At 35.9% G+C, this 19,815-nt stretch overlaps 1 protein-coding gene across 6 annotated transcripts in view; it reads left to right on the top strand.

The window, feature by feature from the left end:
• npas2 (neuronal PAS domain protein 2) overlaps positions 1–19,815 on the top strand; it is a 67,172-nt gene that overhangs the window by 26,816 nt on the left and 20,541 nt on the right. For 4 of the 6 annotated variants that reach the window (XM_058775792.1, XM_058775790.1, XM_058775793.1 and 1 more), the window contains exons 2-5: positions 15,030–15,398; positions 15,542–15,598; positions 18,205–18,359; positions 19,241–19,332. In XM_058775792.1, coding sequence (XP_058631775.1) covers positions 15,325–15,398; positions 15,542–15,598; positions 18,205–18,359; positions 19,241–19,332 — 378 coding nt within the window. In that variant the 5' untranslated portion in view covers positions 15,030–15,324. Of the gene's footprint in view, position 1; positions 19–15,029; positions 15,399–15,541; positions 15,599–18,204; positions 18,360–19,240; positions 19,333–19,815 lie in introns of those variants that run through there. The other 2 variants (XM_058775795.1, XM_058775796.1) reach the window with 2 other exon arrangements.

The raw sequence follows: 19,815 nt of genomic DNA, 5'->3' as shown, positions 1-19,815 counted from the left end.
TTGGACGATGCAATTACGGTAATGAAGGCTTGTTAATATTTTGTCTGTGGCTTTTGCTGGTTTGACTGTCTTGGTTCCGGATTGATCTGAAATCTTGGAATGCGGTCAAAATGGGTCACTGTGCAATGCGCTGAATCCAGTAACGTTATCTCCAGCAGCATAAAACCTGCCTGCTTGGACGGTAGCCTATGTGTCACTTAATGTTGGGTTATTGAGACTTGAAAAATGATTTAAAACCCATTTACACTTGTGTGAGAAATTCATAAGAGCTCCTGTCTGACTTAATTACACGGTACAAATGTTTTCGTCCTTATGTTGTGATAGCATGGTTTCCATCCACTTGTCACTTAATTTCTATCTTAATCAGTTTCTTCATTCAAAGTGGTTGAAAAGGTGCATACAGTAGACTTACCTCAGGGTTTTAAACATTAAAAAAAAATATATATATCTGAGTGGTTTGATTTGTTTTATTCTACTAGTTCCGTGGCCTTGGACTCCTTCTGCTGTTTGGGCTGGAAGTGCGTGTTTGGGTTCTGTTTGTTGTGGTTCAGGAAATAATTTGGACTTTGCAAGTAACAATTTAAGGGCAGCAGACGCGTAACGTGCCCATGGACTTTTTAAAGTTAAATTTACACGAATGTATAAAGCAGTCACGAATGAATTAGACTACATGTTTTAGGCTAGTCAGAGCGTCTTCAAATAGACTAGCAAACAGAAGTCGCGTTTTGTCTGAGGAAGCAACCATGGCAACAGAACGCGCTTTCCATTTGCGAACGTTAATGAACAAAGTTATGAGTTATGACAAAAAGATTACTTAGCACTTCATTACAAGTGTACATACCACGTTGTTAATGTACTTTATTATGCATGCAGCTTTTTAGATTCATATTAATTATGTATGAAATATTTAGAATAGCTATAAAAGGCTAAAGATTTGAAACAAATTGCTGCTTAAATAGTTTTTGATTAAATGTATTAATTTAGCAATATCCAGAGAAGCTTACAAATGAGGAATATTCCAAACTCTTCATTTTAAGAACCAACATTATCGATATGCAAGAGCAGAAATTAATTTTAGGATGTGGTGTCTTTTGTTTTTGGTTGTGGATTAGTTAAAGAGATATTCACCGAAAACTGAAAATACTTTCATAAATTAATTACCTCATTTCGTTCCAAACCTGAATGGCTTACTTCTGTGGAACATAAAAGAAGATATTTTGAGCAATGTCTCACTCTCCCTGTGTGTGTGTGTGTGTGTGTGTGTGTGTGTGTGTGTGTGTGTGTGTGCGTGTCGCCAAAACAATGACGTCCATTCTATGGGGAAAAAATGACAATGACATGATGCTGAGTAAATCATGGCTGGATTTTCCTTTTTGGGTGAACTGTCAATGCCTATAAGTGATGGCTGTGTGTTTAAGTAGGTTTATTCCTAACCCTAACCCTAACCCTTCCCAAAAGTATTTCATGTCATTTAGAGGCAAGTGCGAGTATGCGTAAATCTGTGAGTTCTTGTAATATCACACATGATGGTGGCTGTTGCATGTTCATGTGATGGATGAGACTTGTGTGGATGTTTGTAAACTTGTGCAGTGTGGATGAGTGTAGATGTGTATCGGAGCCTGTACCTGGGCCCCTTGGTCAATGCTTCATGATAATACTGTAAACAGTAAGTGATGCAATAATTCCCTCACCTCTTACACAGGGGTCAGGCTGTTTGGCTCCTGGAAATCACTCTTTGTTGTTCTCTCTCTGTCCTTATCTGTTTTCCTCTGTCTCTTGCCCTGGTCAGGAGCCTGTTGTTACTAATTACCGTTTGTATGAATACTTCTGTCATTTCTGTGTGTACTGCACATATTGCCCTGAGAGACAAATTAAGCTGTTTAATAAAAGCACAGAAGGATACTTGATCCTCATTGCTTTTTCCTGACCTTTTCTTTCTCTAGGTTATGTTTTTGTTTGTGAGTGAGTTTGTGTGATTATGGATGAATGAGGTGCACTTGAAACATTCACCTGGCTGATGAAAGCAGCATTTACAGTAAATGCAGGGAAAAAACTTTGCTGCATGAATCGACACTCCACAAGATCCACATTGCTGTTGTCTCTGTCATTCTTTACATAAATGCATTTTATATGCATTCTGCTTTGTGAATATTGAATAATTGCAACTAGTTAATTAAACAATGACTCTAATTTAAACAAACTAAATATCAAATGACTTTTTTTCCACTCCATTTATTGCTAATTTATATTTCATATTCCTTAAATTACTAAACAGACAAAATGCACAATAAATACTTGTGCCATAGATACATTTAGATATACTGTTGTTAACTTTATATTTGTAGGTGTGTGTAACTAATATTTGGTACATTGAAAAGCTATACAGATTTACACAGACATACACAGATCTTTATGGCTATATTAGTGAAAATGTGTCATAGACTCACTTGTTTTCATTTAGTAAGGTCATGACATTTACCATAATCTAACCTTAAAACCATAGTTTTTTTTTTTTTACAAGCTGAGCCCTTAAACATAAAATAAAAAGTACAAATTTCCATTTAAACAATTAACTACCATTCAAAAGTTTGGGGTCAATTAGATTTTGTATTATTTTTTTTAAAGACGACTCACCTAGGCGGCCTATTTTTTGGGGGGTCAAAATTACAGTTTAAAATACTGTTTTCTATTTAAATATATTTTTAAATAAAATGGTTTACGGCAAAGCTGAACATTTAGCAGCCATTACTCCTGTATTCAGTGTCACATGATCGTTCAGTAGTCATTCTAATATGCTGATTTGGTGGTCAAGTAAAATTTCTTATCTATGTTGACAACAGTTGTGTTGCTTTAATATTTTTTTTGTGGAAAGTGTAATACATATAAATAGAAAGTTCAATATATTTATTTTAAAGAGCATTTAAAATATGATCTTCAATAACAGTATACATGTAGCTATTTACTGTCACTTTTGATTAATGTTTAATGTGTCCTTGCTGAATAAAAGTATTCTTTAAAGTTTCTGACCCCAAGCTCTTGAACAGTAGTTTATCTCTACATGATGCTTTTAAGCTATTGACTATAAAGTCCATGCTTGTGTATATATAATGGTCCTCCCTCACGAAACACAAGCAGAATGAATTTTCGGTCAATGTCGTTTGTACAACCATGCATAAATTTGCACTCAATTCAATAATTTACAGACAGAGGAGATCCGCACTCATCCAAACAGTCCAAAAAGGCTTATATCATTTATTACTCAGAGGTCACTAATTGTGCAAAAAAAGTGCAAAGGTGCAGGAGTGCAAAACGTTTTTGTGCATACTACAGAATTATTTGAAGAAGGGGTTACCATACTCCGTTCTATCGCTTAAAACGCATTTGAAGTGTGGAATCTGATTTTGAACAAAAAGCGGTCGAGATGTATAAGCGTTTTCGACTAGGGGGTTATCCAGTAAGTGGTTAGATGATGCTTTGAATAGGGTAAGAAATGCAGTCTGTAGATCACCTAAACAGAAATCTTACTCTGTAGTATGCACTACTACATACTCTACTCATAGTTATGCCATTAAAGATATTATTAAGAAACATATATATATATATATTTTCTGTATCTTCGTGATATTAAATGTATTACGGTAATACATGGTTTAATGAGCGCAGGTGTGTGCCTGGTAGCACATGTCACTGAGGAAGGGTTAATACCCGAAAACGTTTTGCACTCCTGCACCTTTGCACTTTTTTGCACAATTTAGTGACCTCTGAGTAATAAATGATATAAGCCTTTTTGGACTGTTTGGATGAGTCCTTTGTCTATAAACCTTTGTATTTTTTGGATCTACACACCTTATATTATTGGTCTACTGGACTTTTGGATGAGTGTTTGGCGCTATGACTTTTTCTGTTTGTTCACTCAATTCAATAAGAAATCTGTTCTGCTCATGTTTCATGAATGAGGCCAGTACACGCGTCTCTGGGCTAACATCGCATTAACACTCCTGTAACACTGCACCAACATTGTGCTAAGACTGTTTGTGTTTTTTTTGTTGCTGCTGTAACATTCTCGAGTGTTTCCACCCCTTCCGGAATCCTCCTGGGGCCCCTATCAGCTCTCACCGCTGAGTGTGACCCTTGACCTCTTTCTGAACCCAACAGCTACTTTTACACACTCCTGTGTCCGATGTGTGTGCATTAATTTGGTCATGTTCAGGTGTTTGTTATCTTGTGTGTATTTATGTGTTCATTGTGTGTGTGTGTGTGTGTAAGTAGATAATAGGGAAGATTCTTATTAGTGGGATGTTACAGAGAATGGGGAAGGAGTTAACACTGATAAAAGAATAATCGCCTTTCTTACAGTGACCTCTGTTCTCTTTGCTCAGTTTATTAGTTTATGTGCTGTGTGGTTGCTTTTAGCAGACAATAGACACACAAACACACACATATAGATGGATAGATTAAATGGAACAGTTTATTGAAACAAACAAATGAAAACAAATTATTAAAAAAAACGTTAGCACATGTATTTTTGTTGTGTATCTTTTTTTGATAAATCAGGCTTTTATGGTTTGTATAGGAGAATATGGAGCTCATACGTGAGGAGAAAAAAACTGTCAATTCACAATAGCTGGGTTTCCATCACCCTCTTTTAATGCGCATTTTGAAGTAATGAGAAACGAGTGATGGAAACACCAAATTTCGAATAACAATCGATACAAGTAAACAAATATAAAATATCATGGCAAAATGGCAGAACTTAGGGACAGTTGTGAATATAAAGTCATCATAAACCATTTCATTGGGCCTATTTATACTTGGCCCCTTACTAGTTTACTCGGATAGCTATCTGAAAAAGACCTGGGGCCTCATTTATAACCCTTGCGTACGCACAAAACTTGCCTTGAAAGAGGCGTACGCGACTTCCTATGCAAAAGGTGGGATTTATAAAAACAAAAAACTTGATGGGAAAATTTGCGCACCTGCACGCAAACTCTGACCCATGCGTACGAACAAATTTTTCCAGGAATGAGAAAATTAATGAAGTAAACAATGATTTTAAACTCTGTTTTCATGTCGATATACACACTTACATTAAATATTCCACTCTCATAATGTAAATAAGCACTGAAGTTACATAGTCATTATGCAGAATTTAAACAAAAATTAGGCTATATGAATTTAGACATTTGTAGTGAATGCGCTTGATCACTTTTCCTGTGGCATGCTGTTTTAATGATAACGAGGAGTGCTATAGGTGCACAATAATTCATCTTCAAACTGCAGATCTTATGTTATGAGAAAATATTTTTAGCAAGAACAGGGGCCTCATGTATAAAACGCTCTGTATATTTCATCCTAAAAGTGTACGTACGCACAAAAGCTAGATTTGGCATATGCACAAGTTTTCAGATTTATCTCATCTGCATATCATTTCCATGTATATTCCCATCCACGTGACCACCATGTTTAACACCGTCAAAGGTACAATACGTTAGTTAAATATGACATGCGGACTAAAAATGCTATTTGTACGGTACATTACATTGCTAAAAATCATTTACTGTCCTTGTCTTGTTTTCAAATAAATATATCAAAATAAAATTGTATAAAAAGAGAATCTTTTTAGAATAGAATTGATCTCTTTCTTTTCCACTGGCCAAGCAGTATATAATTGTTTTAAACAAATCAGATGTTTTAGGATATTTAAATAGGCTATAGTAGAATCAGAAATAGGCTATGGTGTGTGTAAATAAGTGTACATAATTGTCTGACGCGGCGTCACTGACAAAATAATATTGAAAAGAAACATGCAAATCTTACCGTTTGCTTCAGATTCTATCCTTCAATCACAATGCTATTTTCATAATGTTCTGAAGATCACAGAAGAAGTCTGCCTTCACGCAAATTAAACACCTCCGTGAAGCCTGGTTTTGCAGTAGGCTAATATAATCGGATCTATTTAAACTTGCCAATGGACCGTTCGACCAATCCAGCAGTGTCTGCCACAATATCGAAGTGCGCGCGCATATCGTTGATGTTTTTGCTAAAAATATTTTCTCTTAACGTGAGATCTGCAGTTTAATGAAACATTACTGCACTGTCATGAATGACACACTCCTTGCTGTCATTAAAACAGCATGCACCAAGAAAAGTGATTTAAAAAAAAAAACCAGCGCATTCACTACAAATATGATATGTTTTGATTAACTTTTGAATAATGACTTTATGTAATGTCTCAAATAAACTCCATTAATCAGCAGAATATTTAATCTAAATGTGTATATTGAAAGGAAAATAATTAATTGGCTATTACGCCAGTAAAAGTGTGCGTATGCACGGTCTAGAGTTCCCATACGGTGCGCACATATTTACGCCAAGTTTATTTTTTATAAATCCTAATATGTACGTGGGAAATTGTGTACGTACATATCTATGCCCGTTTTGTGCATACGCAACGTTTATTCATGAGGCCCCTGGTGTAATTGTATTCTTGATGGATTGCAATCCGATTACACAAACCTTCAGGAGGTGGTTTGAGACTCATTCCAGAAGCAGCTGGGCAAGTGTAAATGCATCTGGTTGTTGAAGGCTCATTAAATTTTACTCCTCCCAAAACAGCCAAAAATAAAGATTTGACAGTGTGGGCTTTCGGGCTTTCAGTGGCTAGATACCACAATGCTACTGCAACATGCATCATGGCCTGTCGGAGATGAGCAACTGTCTTCAGCAACCATGTGCAAACTGATGCAAATAAAACACACCGCTTGCATCTTCGCATTTTCAACACAGTCATCATATTCATTAAAAGCGGTGAACACTATTCTCTCATCAGTACGGATGACAGTTTCTCAACTGTTACGGTCTTGAAATCAGCTATTTTTGGTATGGAAACCAAATATATATAGAAATTTTTCACACAATGAATGTGGAAATGGGTTATGATGATTTCATGTAAAAATAAATGAATATGTATGACGACAAAGTTTCCAATAGAGTTACAATGTGACCTACATACAACAGCAAGAATGGAAACCTTGGAATTAAAAATGACTGTAGATGCTTAAAGTTATGTGCTTTTTTTTTAGTTGTTAATATCTATTAGGAGTGTTTAAAGTTGCTCATCATGTCTATGCTCTGTACTTTCCAAGAGGTGTCTGTGTGTCTTAAGAAGTGATTGTCAGTATGAACTTTGATTTGAACTCATTGCTCTCTGTGTTTGTGTGTGTAATTTGAGGACACACTGTAGGTTGTAAACATGTATCTGTGTGAGCTACACATCACTGGGTGTGGCTGACGGCAGATTCTGTGTGGACAGTCAAGTATGAACTAGATCAGATCATGTCCAGTATTTGTTTATGTCCTGTTTAAGGGGATAAACAGTATATCAAGAATGAGTACTCGTGTAAATGTGGTTAGGTGAGGGGTGGCCAGTTTACAATTGATTTTTCTTTTTTGTAGGTGTCTTTTGTTTGTGCTTCACAGACAAAAAGAGAGATATTCAGGTCTTTCTGCATGGGAGAAAAAAATTATTCTTTTCTCAGTGGCTTACTTCATGTGGTTGAGTCTTTCTCTTCTTTCCTCCTTTTGTGTCTATAAACTGTTCATAAACAATTTATTCATGTTTTACAGTGCTGTTTGCTGTGTGAATGAGAATGTAGCACGTTCACATTGAGTACAGCAGTGTGTTAGAGAGCAAGATGCCGCAACTCAAACTCAGGAACTTAATCTACATGATTCATGATGGCACTGATGTTTTGTCATATGTGATGTGTTGAAGCCATTGTTTTAATTATTGATCTTGAAGTAGTATGCTGCTAAATTGGTTTCATCCTAAGTCATCTTTATCTTAACTCATTCATCTTTAACTGTTGTATTAAAGTGTTTCTTAATGAAATTTTCTTTTATATCCCTTGGTGGTAGTTTATTAAAAGTTTGTTTGTTTTCAATTTAAAACTTGGTGAAATGATCTCAGTGTGTGCATGAGTAGGCCTACATTTTGAACATTTCTATCATATTTTAACAATACTGTGATAATATTGAAAACTGTAGTTTTGTTTATTATAATCGTGATATGAAATGTTCATTCCATTTCATCTTTACTATTAGCACAAAATTTGTTTGCTGTGTTTTTTTTATTAGCAAAGTTTTGCACTGCTGTTTGCAAGACTTGATTCTGATTGGTCAGTTGCAGTGTAGTTATCAGATCTTTGAATTAGTGATTGAAAATTGATTTATAAATAAGTTTGTGTTTACATAATATACAGGTGCATCTCAATAAATTAGAATGTCGTGAAAAGTTCATTTATTTCAGTAATTCAACTCAAATTGTGAAACTCGTATTAAATCAATTCAATGCACACAGACTGAAGTAGTTTAAGTCTTTGGTTCTTTTAATTGTGATGATTTTGGCTCACATTTAACAAAAACCCACCAATTCACTATCTCAACAAATTAGAAAACTTGATAAGACCAATAAAAAAACATTTTTAATGAATTGTTGGCCTTCTGGAAAGTATGTTTACTGTATATGTACTCAATACTTGGTAGGGGCTCCTTTTGCTTTAATTACTGCCTCAATTCGGCGTGGCATGGAGGTGATCAGTTTGTGGCACTGCTGAGGTGGTATGGAAGCCCAGGTTTCTTTGACAGTGGCCTTCAGCTCATCTGCATTTTTTGGTCTCTTGTTTCTCATTTTCCTCTTGGGTTCAGGTCTGGTGAGTTTGCTGGGCAGTCAAGCACACCAACACCACGGTCATTTAACCAACTTTTGGTGCTTTTGGCAGTGTGGGCAGGTGCCAAATCCTGCTGGAAAATGAAATCAGCATCTTCAAAAGCTGGTCAGCAGAAGGAAGCATGAAGTGCTCCAAAATTTCTTGGTAAACGGGTGCAGTGACTTTGGTTTTCAAAAAACACAATGGACCAACACCAGCAGATGACATTGCACCCCAAATCATCACAGACTGTGGAAACTTAACACTGGACTTCAAGCAACTTGGGCTATGAGCTTCTCCACCCTTCCTCCAGACTCTAGGACCTTGGTTTCCAAATGAAATACAAAACTTGCTCTCATCTGAAAAGAGGACTTTGGACCACTGGGCAACAGTCCAGTTCTTCTTCTCCTTAGCCCAGGTAAGACGCCTCTGACGTTGTCTGTGGTTCAGGAGTGGCTTAACAAGAGGAATACGACAACTGTAGCCAAATTCCTTGACACGTCTGTGTGTGGTGGCTCTTGATGTCTTGACCCCAGCCTCAGTCCATTCCTTGTGAAGTTCACCCAAATTCTTGAATCGATTTTGCTTGAGAATCCTCATAATGCTGCGGTTCTCTCGGTTGGTTGTGCATCTTTTTCTTCCACACTTTTTCCTTCCGCTCAACTTTCTGTTAACATGCTTGGATACAGCACTCTGTGAACAGCCAGCTTCTTTGGCAATGAATGTTTGTGGCTTACCCTCCTTGTGAAGGGTGTCAATGATTGTCTTCTGGACAACTGTCAGATCAGCAGTCTTCCCCATGATTGTGTAGCCTAGTGAACCAAACTGAGAGACCATTTCGAAGGCTCAGGAAACCTTTGCAGGTGTTTTAAGTTGATTAGCTGATTGGCAAGTCACAATATTCTAATTTGTTGAGATAGTGAATTAGTGGGTTTTTATTAAATGTGAGCCAAAATCATCACAATTAAAAGAACCAAAGACTTAAACTACTTCAGTCTGTGTGCATTGAATTTATTTAATACACGAGTTTCACAATTTGAGTTGAATTACTGAAATAAATGAACACTTCCACAACATTCTAATTTATTGAGATGCACCTGTGTATGTATGTGTGTACTGTGTGTATATATAAATGCACACACATACATGTATATATTTTAAAAAATATATGTAATTTATATATAATATAAATCATATAATACATACACAGTATACACACATTTATTGCGGATGCGATTTAATCACCATTAATCGATTTGACAGTGCTAATTTGAATATGAGTAAATATTATTAGCAGAGTTTGTTTATTGTATGTGCTATTATCAGCGTTTGTTCTGTTTATTGTAACAGAGTTGAACGTTTTAGTTGGCTTTTAGCAAAGACAGTTGTTCATTACTAGCTGTGTTTATTACTCCTGGACAGTTTGCTGAATTCATTATCGGCACACATTGTATATTCATCAGAATGATTGCTGTTTATTATAAGCAGACAGTTTGCTGTTTATATTATTGCCAGAGAATTTGCATCATTATCATCAGAGTTTGCAGTCCCACTTTATATTAGGTGGCCTTAACTACTATGTACTTACATTTTAAATTAATCATTTGGTACAATGCACTTATTGTGTACATGTTTTTACATTGTACTTATATTTTTAAAAATACCTATATGTAATTACATCTGTAATTAATTTCTGTAATTACATTTATAATTACACTGTTGACCCATTCCTTATTCCTTATACCTTAACCCACCCTTAAACCTACCCATACCACCAAACCTGTCCCTGACCTTACCCATATAACACCTCAATAGCAGCAATAGTGTTTTGCAATACAGTATGAACACAATAAGTACATTGTACTTATTTTTTGATGCAAGTACATAGTAGTTAAGGCCACCTAATATAAAGTGTGACCGAGTTTGCTGTTAATATCGGCTGAGAAGTGTGTTTACTATGAGAAAAGAGTTTATGTTAGGAATGAGTCACAATCGTGAACTAAAACTGACTAGTCAAGTAGTGAGGTTGACTAGAATTTTTTATTATTTTTTTTTATTTTAAGAAAATAATGACTATTGTTAGCATTAGCATTAAGCCATTCAAACATTTTGGTAAAACGGTAAAATCCTCTCTGAAAACTTTCCCTAAATTCATTCTCTTTAAAGCACAAGTGATACACACATGCAGATAGACATCCTTGGCCATTGCTTCTCAACTCAACCTGTTTCTTGCCCCATGACCATTGCATTTTCAAGCAGTTAAATTTTCCGAAATGTACTTTCCTTTCTGTTGTGCTCCATCCAGCTGCTCTAGACTTGAACACAAGACTGAATCCTATGCTCATCATACAATAGACAGAGAATTTGCTGTTTATTATCAGCAGAAAGTCTACTGTATTAATCATTAGCTGAGAGTTTGCTGCCTCTCGCTCTTTGTGTCCCTTCTCTTTCATCATCTTTTCATTTCATTTTAAATGTGAATTAAATACGAAACTGTAGTTCAAAGGCTTGAACTATTTCTCAGACACAATTATTGTGGATTAGACAGAAGAACACCGTGTGTGCATGCGTGATCTATATACAAGCATATGTGTGTGCGTAAATGTGGGTGGATATGTGTGTTTACAGTATGTGCTGTATTTTTTTTTTATGAAGTATAAAAAAAAAATACAGCTTTAAAAGAAATACAGCCACAAACTTTTTTTATAAAGTTTGTGGAGGTGCTGTATTCTAATTCTATCCAGCTGTACTCAATCTTACTGCTTCTCTTTTGTGCTTGTCTGGTCATCACCACCGTTTTGCTGAAACTATTCTTAACCAACTTATGTATGGTAAAAATCATAATGAATCTCTCTCAGCCTGATGGTATGAAAGTTTTAAGTAAATTGCAAACACTCACATTTGTGTAAATTGTGGCTGATACATAGCAAACACATTTCTCTTAGTAACACTAGAATTGCCAGCTCAGTTTTTGATTTAGAAACTTTACATTACAACCTAATATTTCTAAGGATAATAAATATTAGTTTTTTCATTTTGTCCTGAAATAAGACAATGGTATTACCTGGCATAGCTGATTTCACAGATCTGTCAGTGTTATGTTATGCAGAGCAAAACATGTTTTAAAAGGTGTGTGTGTGTGTGTGTGTGTGTGTGTGTGTACCTGGTATTCATCACGTTATGGGGACCAAATGTCCCCACAAGTATAGGAATACCAGTCAATTTTGACCTTGTGGGGACATTTTTTGGGTCCCCATGAGGAAACAAGCTTATAAATCACACAGAATGGAATGTATTGAAAATCTGAAATAGCAGAAAGTTTCCTGTAAGGGGTAGGGTTGGTGTAGGGCGACAGAAAATACGGTTTTTACAGTATTAAAACCATTACGCCTATTTTTTTACTCCACAAAAAAATGGAAACCTGTTTGTGTGCTTGAGAGAGAGAGAGAAAGAAAGAGAGAATATAGGTCAGTCATTATCTCACAAACACATACATACCTCTTCTCAGCTGATAAGTAAAAAAGTTCTGGAATTTTTTCATAAACCACAGTTGATGTGTGTGTATATGTGCTGATAGTTTAAGCACAGTGACAGAGTACAATAAATGTTTACTTGTCATCTTTATTTATTAAATACATTTTTATTTATTAAAAAACCTTTTTAAAATGGACCGCTGTTGTTTATTTTCTGTTTGTGTTTTCATTTAAGAAAAAAAAAAAAAAAAACCTTGCAAGGAAAGTTTGGTTGAAGCTGTTTTCAGATCCTATGCCTCCGATCAGGGTCAAGTTACCTTAAACCATGCAGCTTCCTCCAGTGCTAATTTAGTCAACTAATTATTCAGGCATCCCACTGACTTTGATTTTGAAAACATAGTTTTGTACATTCATGTAGCGTTTAAGCAGAAAGCTTATATTTTTTCATTTATATTCTTGCTGTAGGCGGTGCTGCTAACCAAATTGACTTACATTACTGGCAAATGTCCAAACAAGAAGCCAAAAATACACAGAGCTTGCTAAGATAGGCCTTTTAATTGCAGAGAACCTCCTAACAAGACAGAAATTCATACAACTAACTTAAAAGCTTATGTTGAAATCCTCCTAATGACTGATGAAATTCTGTGTCAGGGTTCAGCATTTTTTTTGTTGGTTTGTTTTGTTATTATTTTCTCATGTCTTGTCTTGCTTTCCAGTTAAAATATCTTAATTAAAACAAGATTTGAGAAGCAAAATTGCGTTCTAAAATAAGACAGTCTCTTGAATTAAGTTTATTTTTCTTGACTCATTGACAAATAGTTTTTCATCTCAACAGGGTAAGAAAAAACTGTTTAATTCCAGATATATTTTTGAAACTACAATAACATATGTTGTTTTGATATTTTTACAGGAAAATAAGACAAAAGTACTCCATCTATCCATTCTCCAAACTGCTTATCCCGTGTAGGGTCCCGTACCCAACCCAATGCATGACAAAACTACTAACTGAGAAAATGATTTTTTTTTTTGTGGTACAGTTCGAAAAGGTTTATCCCATTGATTATTTGTTTGCACATACAATTTTCACACTCTCCTTTCACTCTCTCATACACTCTTTCATCTCTTTCTATCCCACTTTTTCCTCTTTATTCTTGTCTGTTGTGTTGGATTATGAAAAGAGCTTGGCGTAAAAGATGTTTCTAGGTCATGGCACTCCTTGCCGAAGCAGCATTTCCTGAGGGTTGTGCCAGTGTTGCATTAACGCTTAAGCATAGGTGTCAACACAATACGTTTTGTGAATTTTCATTTCTTTGTCATCGGATGTTGCATTAAATATTTAATGCAAAAATTGACAAAGTGAGTAAGCAGCACCTCAGTTCGAACCGTTTACACCGTAGTCCAAAGCAGAAGGATTATAGACTGGACTAAGGTGGAGATCGACAGCTGATTTGTATATAATTAGACTTGAGCTAAAACAGCTCTGATACACCCAGAATCTTCATCATTTTAAAGGTTGGCGTGAGAAACAATTGCAGGCAGTTATTGAATGAGCGCGTAGCTCTAGATGATGAACAGGTTCCGTGGCGCATCAACAGATTCCTGTGACTGTTGGGTAAAAAAAAAAGTACACATTCCATATAGCGTGATGATTCAACATATTTTCACTGTGAAAGTAAAGGAATCCGATTTGGTCGAGATGGTAACCTTTTACGTTTTTAATACAAATGTACCTGGTTTAAGAAACATGGTTTATACCATTAATAAACCTAAAGATTACATCATAATATTGAATTTAATACAAGACAGAGTGTTACAATCAATGTAACAGTTGAAAAAAATAAATGTATTCACTGTCTCAAGTAAGCTCACATTTCATAGTAATATTTTGCTTTAATATAATAATGTCACTGACATTTTAAAGGAAATATTTTAGCTGTCAGGGAATAACATGTTTAAAGCAAAAGTATGGATGGGACTTTTCAGCTGTAATTATCCAAAATCTATTTTTTTTAAATAATATAATGATTTTTTTAATATTACTCTTCTGAGTTTTCAACTGTATACTTTGATTTTTGGCTATTTTTTGATCACGAAGCACACAGCATGTGGTATCTTTGCTGGCTTTGGTGAAGTGTAATGTATCTGGAGAAGTGCCAATGTTTTATTCATTTGACAGAGAGAGAAAGGGAGAGAATATTTAATTAATGTCGGTGGTCTTTTTCCATTTTTCCAGGCTTGTAAATAGTTAAAAAAAAATTTTTTTTAAATCACTCATTTGAAACTTTTTGTTGATTGTGTACAAAACAGTTTGCTGCTTCACAAAAAGGCAATGAATGTTCTGCTTGTATGATACTTTTAATATTGTTCATTGTTATTCAATAAAACTTTGTGCTTTGTGCCAGGCATTAAAAATGCATTAAACTTTTTCAACCAGCTTTGTATTGTTTCAGTGTCAGTAGTATATGTAAATTAAGTGTATTTTTTATCCATGTAACGTGCACCCAGGACTCCTGTTTTATTGCTCAGCAAAAATCCATGTGAACTTAAAAAAAATAAATAAATAAAAAATAAATAAATAAAAAATAAAAAATAAATAAATAAAAAATAAATATATATATATATATATATATATATATATATATTTATTTTTAATTTATTTATTTTTATTTTTTATAATATTTAATATTTAAAATTATGTATAGGCCTACAGGAGTCTCTAGTCTATAAAAAGCTTTTTTTCAGTTGAGATCACTTGACCAGCCCAATACTACTTAGTCATGGACTAAAGCAATCATAAATACAGCATAAAACCTGGCAACTAAAACACCCTTTTTGTTTTCTTCAACAGGTTCTTCTGTTTCCATCATTAGCATTAGATGTTTCATCTGGAAGACAAGAGTCAAGATAAACAGTATCTTGATGGTAAGCTAGTTTTTGGCCTTTAAGGACTAGCTTGCTGTAAGAACATAACTGCAGCATCGATTGGCTGCCAGTCAACACCAGCTCCTAGCCATCAGAGATTTGAGAGTAGTGTCTAACCACTAGCCTTAGGTGGTTAGCGTGTGGTGTCCATTAGGATTTCTGTGGGTGTTTCGAGTGTAGAAGACACGAATGGGACACTCTAGCCTTTCCAGACGGCCTGAATGGGAGAAGGAGTGAGCATGGACAACCTTTTGGAGTTTGGAGGCCTTTGTCCGTCCACCCGGAGGGAATGGGAGTGAGTCTATACTAACGTCACGATATGCTTGTTCTTTTTGCACCTTTATAATTCATTTGCCATGTTATACATATATTGTGAGATTTTAATTTTGCCAAAAATAAATTTTAAATAGAAAACATTTTCCTGTGATTTCCTCTCAGCACAGGCAGCTGTGTGGATGATTTAATGGATGAAGATGAGAAAGACAGAGCAAAAAGGTCTGTATGTTTAGCTCTTCATAGTCGTAGTACACATTATTGTGCAATGTTGAACAATAAAATCCCACATTAGACTGTAAACCTGTGAACTTTAATTGTGTCCAGAGGTGATTAAGAAATCACACCTCTAAAAGCTCTTCACACTTTCATTCAACACAATAGATTTTCCTTGAGGAAAAAGTATCTAGGGCTGAGAGAGAAAGAATGAGAGTAATGAAAATTGGAGATAATTGATAGGGTTGAAAGGATTTTTGATGGGAGAAAAAAATGTATATGTGTATATACAGTGAGGAAAATAAGTATTTGAACACCCTGCTATTTTGCAAGTTCTCCCACTTAGAAATCATGGAGGGGTCTGAAATTGTCATTGTAGGTGCATGTCCACTGTGAGAGACATAATCTAAAAAAAAAAATCCAGAAATCACAATGTATGATTTTTTAACTATTTATTTGTATGATACAGCTGCAAATAAGTATTTGAACACCTGAGAAAATCAATGTTAATATTTGGTACAGTAGCCTTTGTTTGCAATTACAGAGGTCAAACGCTTTCCTGTAGTTTTTCACCAGGTTTGCACACACTGCAGGAGGGATTTTGGCCCACCTCCACACAGATCTTCTCTAGATCAGTCAGGTTTCTGGCCTGTCGCTGAGAAACACGGAGTTTGAGCTCCTCCAAAGATTCTCTATTGGGTTTAGGTCTGAGACTGGCTAGGCCACGCCAGAACCTTGATATGCTTCTTACAGAGCCACTCCTTGGTTATCCTGGCTGTGTGCTTCGGTCATTGTCATGTTGGAAGACCCAGCCTCGACCCATCTTCAATGCTCTAACTGAGGGAAGGAGGTTGTTCCCCAAAATCTGGCAATACATGGCCCCGGTCATCCTCTCCTTAATACAGTGCAGTCGCCTGTCCCATGTGCAGAAAAACAGCCCCAAAGCATGATGCTACCACCCCATGCTTCACAGTAGGGATGGTGTTCTTGGATGGTACTCATCATTCTTCTTCCTCCAAACACGTTTAGTGGAATTATGACCAAAAGTTCTATTTTGGTCTCATCTGACCACATGACTTTCTCCCATGACTCCTCTGGATCATCCAAATGGTCATTGGCAAACTTAAGTCGGGCCTGGACATGTGCTGGTTTAAGCAGGGGAACCTTCCGTGCCATGCATGATTTCAAACCATGACGCCTTAGTGTATTACCAACAGTAACCTTGGAAACGGTGGTCCCAGCTCTTTTCAGGTCATTGACCAGCTCCTCCCGTAGTTCTGGGCTGATTTCTCACCTTTCTTAGGATCATTGAGACCCCACGAGGTGAGATCTTGCATGGAGCCCCAGTCCGAGGGAGATTGACAGTCATGTTTAGCTTCTTCCATTTTCTAATGATTGCTCCAACAGTGGACCTTTTTTCACCAAGCTGCTTGGCAATTTCCCGTAGCCCTTTCCAGCCTTGTGGAGGTGTACAATTTTGTCTCTAGTGTCTTTGGACAGCTCTTTGGTCTTGGCCATGTTAGTAGTTGGATTCTTACTGATTGTATGGGGTGGACAGGTGTCTTTATGCAGCTAACGACCTCAAACAGGTGCATCTAATTTAGGATAATAAATGGAGTGGAGGTGGACATTTTAAAGGCAGACTAACAGGTCTTTGAGGGTCAGAATTCTAGCTGATAGACAGGTGTTCAAATACTTATTTGCAGCTGTATCATACAAATAAATAGTTAAAAATCATACATTGTGATTTCTGGATTTTTTTTTAGATTATGTCTCTCACAGTGGACATGCACCTACGATGACAATTTCAGACCCTCCATGATTTCTAAGTGGGAGAACTTGCAAAATAGCAGGGTGTTCAAATACTTATTTTCCTCACTGTATATATATATATATATATATATATATATATATATATATATATATATATATATATATATATATATATATATATATATATATATATATATATATATATATATATATATATAAATATAAATAATACACCAAAATTTTAGTACTTTTTGCTTTTACTCCCAATGCTAATGGTCATGACATTTGTATATTATTATTATTATTATTATTATTATTATTATTAAAATGAAGAAAACATTTTTTCTGTAGCATGAGAAAGTTTAAAAAAAAAAAATGTTTGCATGACATTGTACACCACAAAAGGACTGTTACCAGCACAGGTGTTTGCAATTGTACTCATTAGGTAATGTTTCCCAAGTGTCAGGAATGTGTCTGAAGTAAGAGAGTTTACACACTTGAGTAATCTTTCATTTGGAGACTTTATATAAACCATTAGCTGGAAGCCTATCCTCAACTGTTATTGAATTGAAATTTGTAAAATTGTTGTTGCATATAAGAGTGTGTAGTAGACATTTGTTTGTATTTCATTAGTTTTCTGGGATTCTCATTAGAAATCATACACAAACACCATCATCGCATTCAGACATTTTCTTTTCGAAGATATCTTCTTGCACTTTCAAAGCAGAATTGTCATTAAAAACGATTTAATCCATTTTATATGTTTGTGTGTTGTCAGCATATGTACATTTATTTTCAATGCATGCTTTTTGTCCATCACTCTCTCACTTTCTCTGCAGGGCGTCCCGTAATAAATCAGAGAAGAAGAGAAGAGACCAGTTCAATGTTCTCATTAAAGAGCTGTGTACGATGCTGCAGGGTCAAGGTCACCCCCGCAAGATGGACAAATCCACCATCCTGCAGAGAACCATTGACTTCCTGCAGAAACAGAAAGGTGAGGGAGAAAAGTCACATTAAATAAAAGCAGATGGAAAAATAAATGTAGTTTGATGGACATTTATGTTGGTGCCTAACACTTGTCAAATTTCTCCTCCCAAGTTTCACTCTCATTGCCTTTATTTTTGTGCTAATATTATCTAATGTCATTTATTTTGGATATTTCAACAAATGATAAAAAAAAAAAAAACAGAATTATATCCAACTCTCTCTCAAAATATCATCTCTCAGTGAAGCGGCACCTGAAGTCGTGAATCATGATTTGTGTATGCAAGGAATATTTTGCATATGTGTGGTCGCATGCAGTTCTAGAGATGAAAAAAAAAAAAAAAACCTTCATTCAGATAAAATTGATTTTCCAGAGAGGTAAACCTCATTAGAAGACAAGCGAGTTGCAGATGTTTTGCTTGGTAGATGGTTTGATTTGATTCAAATCGGTTTGCATTATCAGTGCCACAATTGATTTAAACGTTGACTGCGTTTTATTTCGCTAATGCCAGGGTTTACACACATTTTGGACTCTGACTAAAACAGAATAATTTATTTTCGCATTGGTGAGAGGAGCTAACTACTTCAAGCTCCTGGGAGTATCACTACTAACACCTTTGTGTGCCAGGAGCTGCTGTGTGATGGGCCTAGTTCCATTTCCTGTCTGAATCCAGGGCACAGCTGTCAGGCCATCGGCAGAACGTTTACTGGCAGCAGATTTCACTGCTCCTATAAACAATCCCACTGCCGTTTCCAACTTCCTTACTGTTTGATTGAAATTTCTTTTCATTTTCACCCATTCCTTCCAAACCTATTAGTCCACACAATTCCTTTCTCAGAATTCCACAATCAAGTTCTCACAACATTTTCCCGCTGTTTGATGTTTTCCAGAGATCACGGCGCAAACAGAATCCTGTGAGATCCGGCAGGACTGGAAGCCTTCTTTCCTCAGCAACGAGGAATTCACCCAGTTAATGCTGGAGGTAACTGTCATATCTGCTTCATCAACCTTCAGTTTCTCTGTTGCCATGTGGGAATACTCCACACTTCAGGTGTATTTCCTAAGTACCTTGCTGTCAACTTATGTAATTTGCGAGGCTATGAGATGCCTTATAGTGCTGCTCCAGGCATAACTGTGGAGACTACTTAAAAAGAAACATTACAAATAAAGGAAACTCATGCAAGTTTAACTTCAATCGTGTAGCAGAAATACAGGATGTTAATAAAGAGAGTCAGGCTGACCTGCGCACAGCATTCCTATAGCCTTAAATCCGGAAGTTGAGCTTTATGGGGCATTTTTGAATTATCCCCAGAGTTTCCAGCATTAAGGAAACATTCACAGTCGAACACTTCCTTTCAAAAACAACCTCTGGCTCTTCTCGGTTCCCAGTCTTAGATTTGCCAAAGTACATGTCCAGTGAACAAGGCATGTAAAAGCAGCAATGTGGGAGATGGTATGGGTTGGG

The sequence above is a fragment of the Onychostoma macrolepis genome, chromosome 05, assembly GCF_012432095.1.
Source record: "Onychostoma macrolepis isolate SWU-2019 chromosome 05, ASM1243209v1, whole genome shotgun sequence".
Taxonomy (NCBI): domain Eukaryota; kingdom Metazoa; phylum Chordata; class Actinopteri; order Cypriniformes; family Cyprinidae; genus Onychostoma; species Onychostoma macrolepis.
Note: the sequence above shows the minus strand (reverse complement) of the source record. Positions and strands in the feature narration are given on the sequence as shown.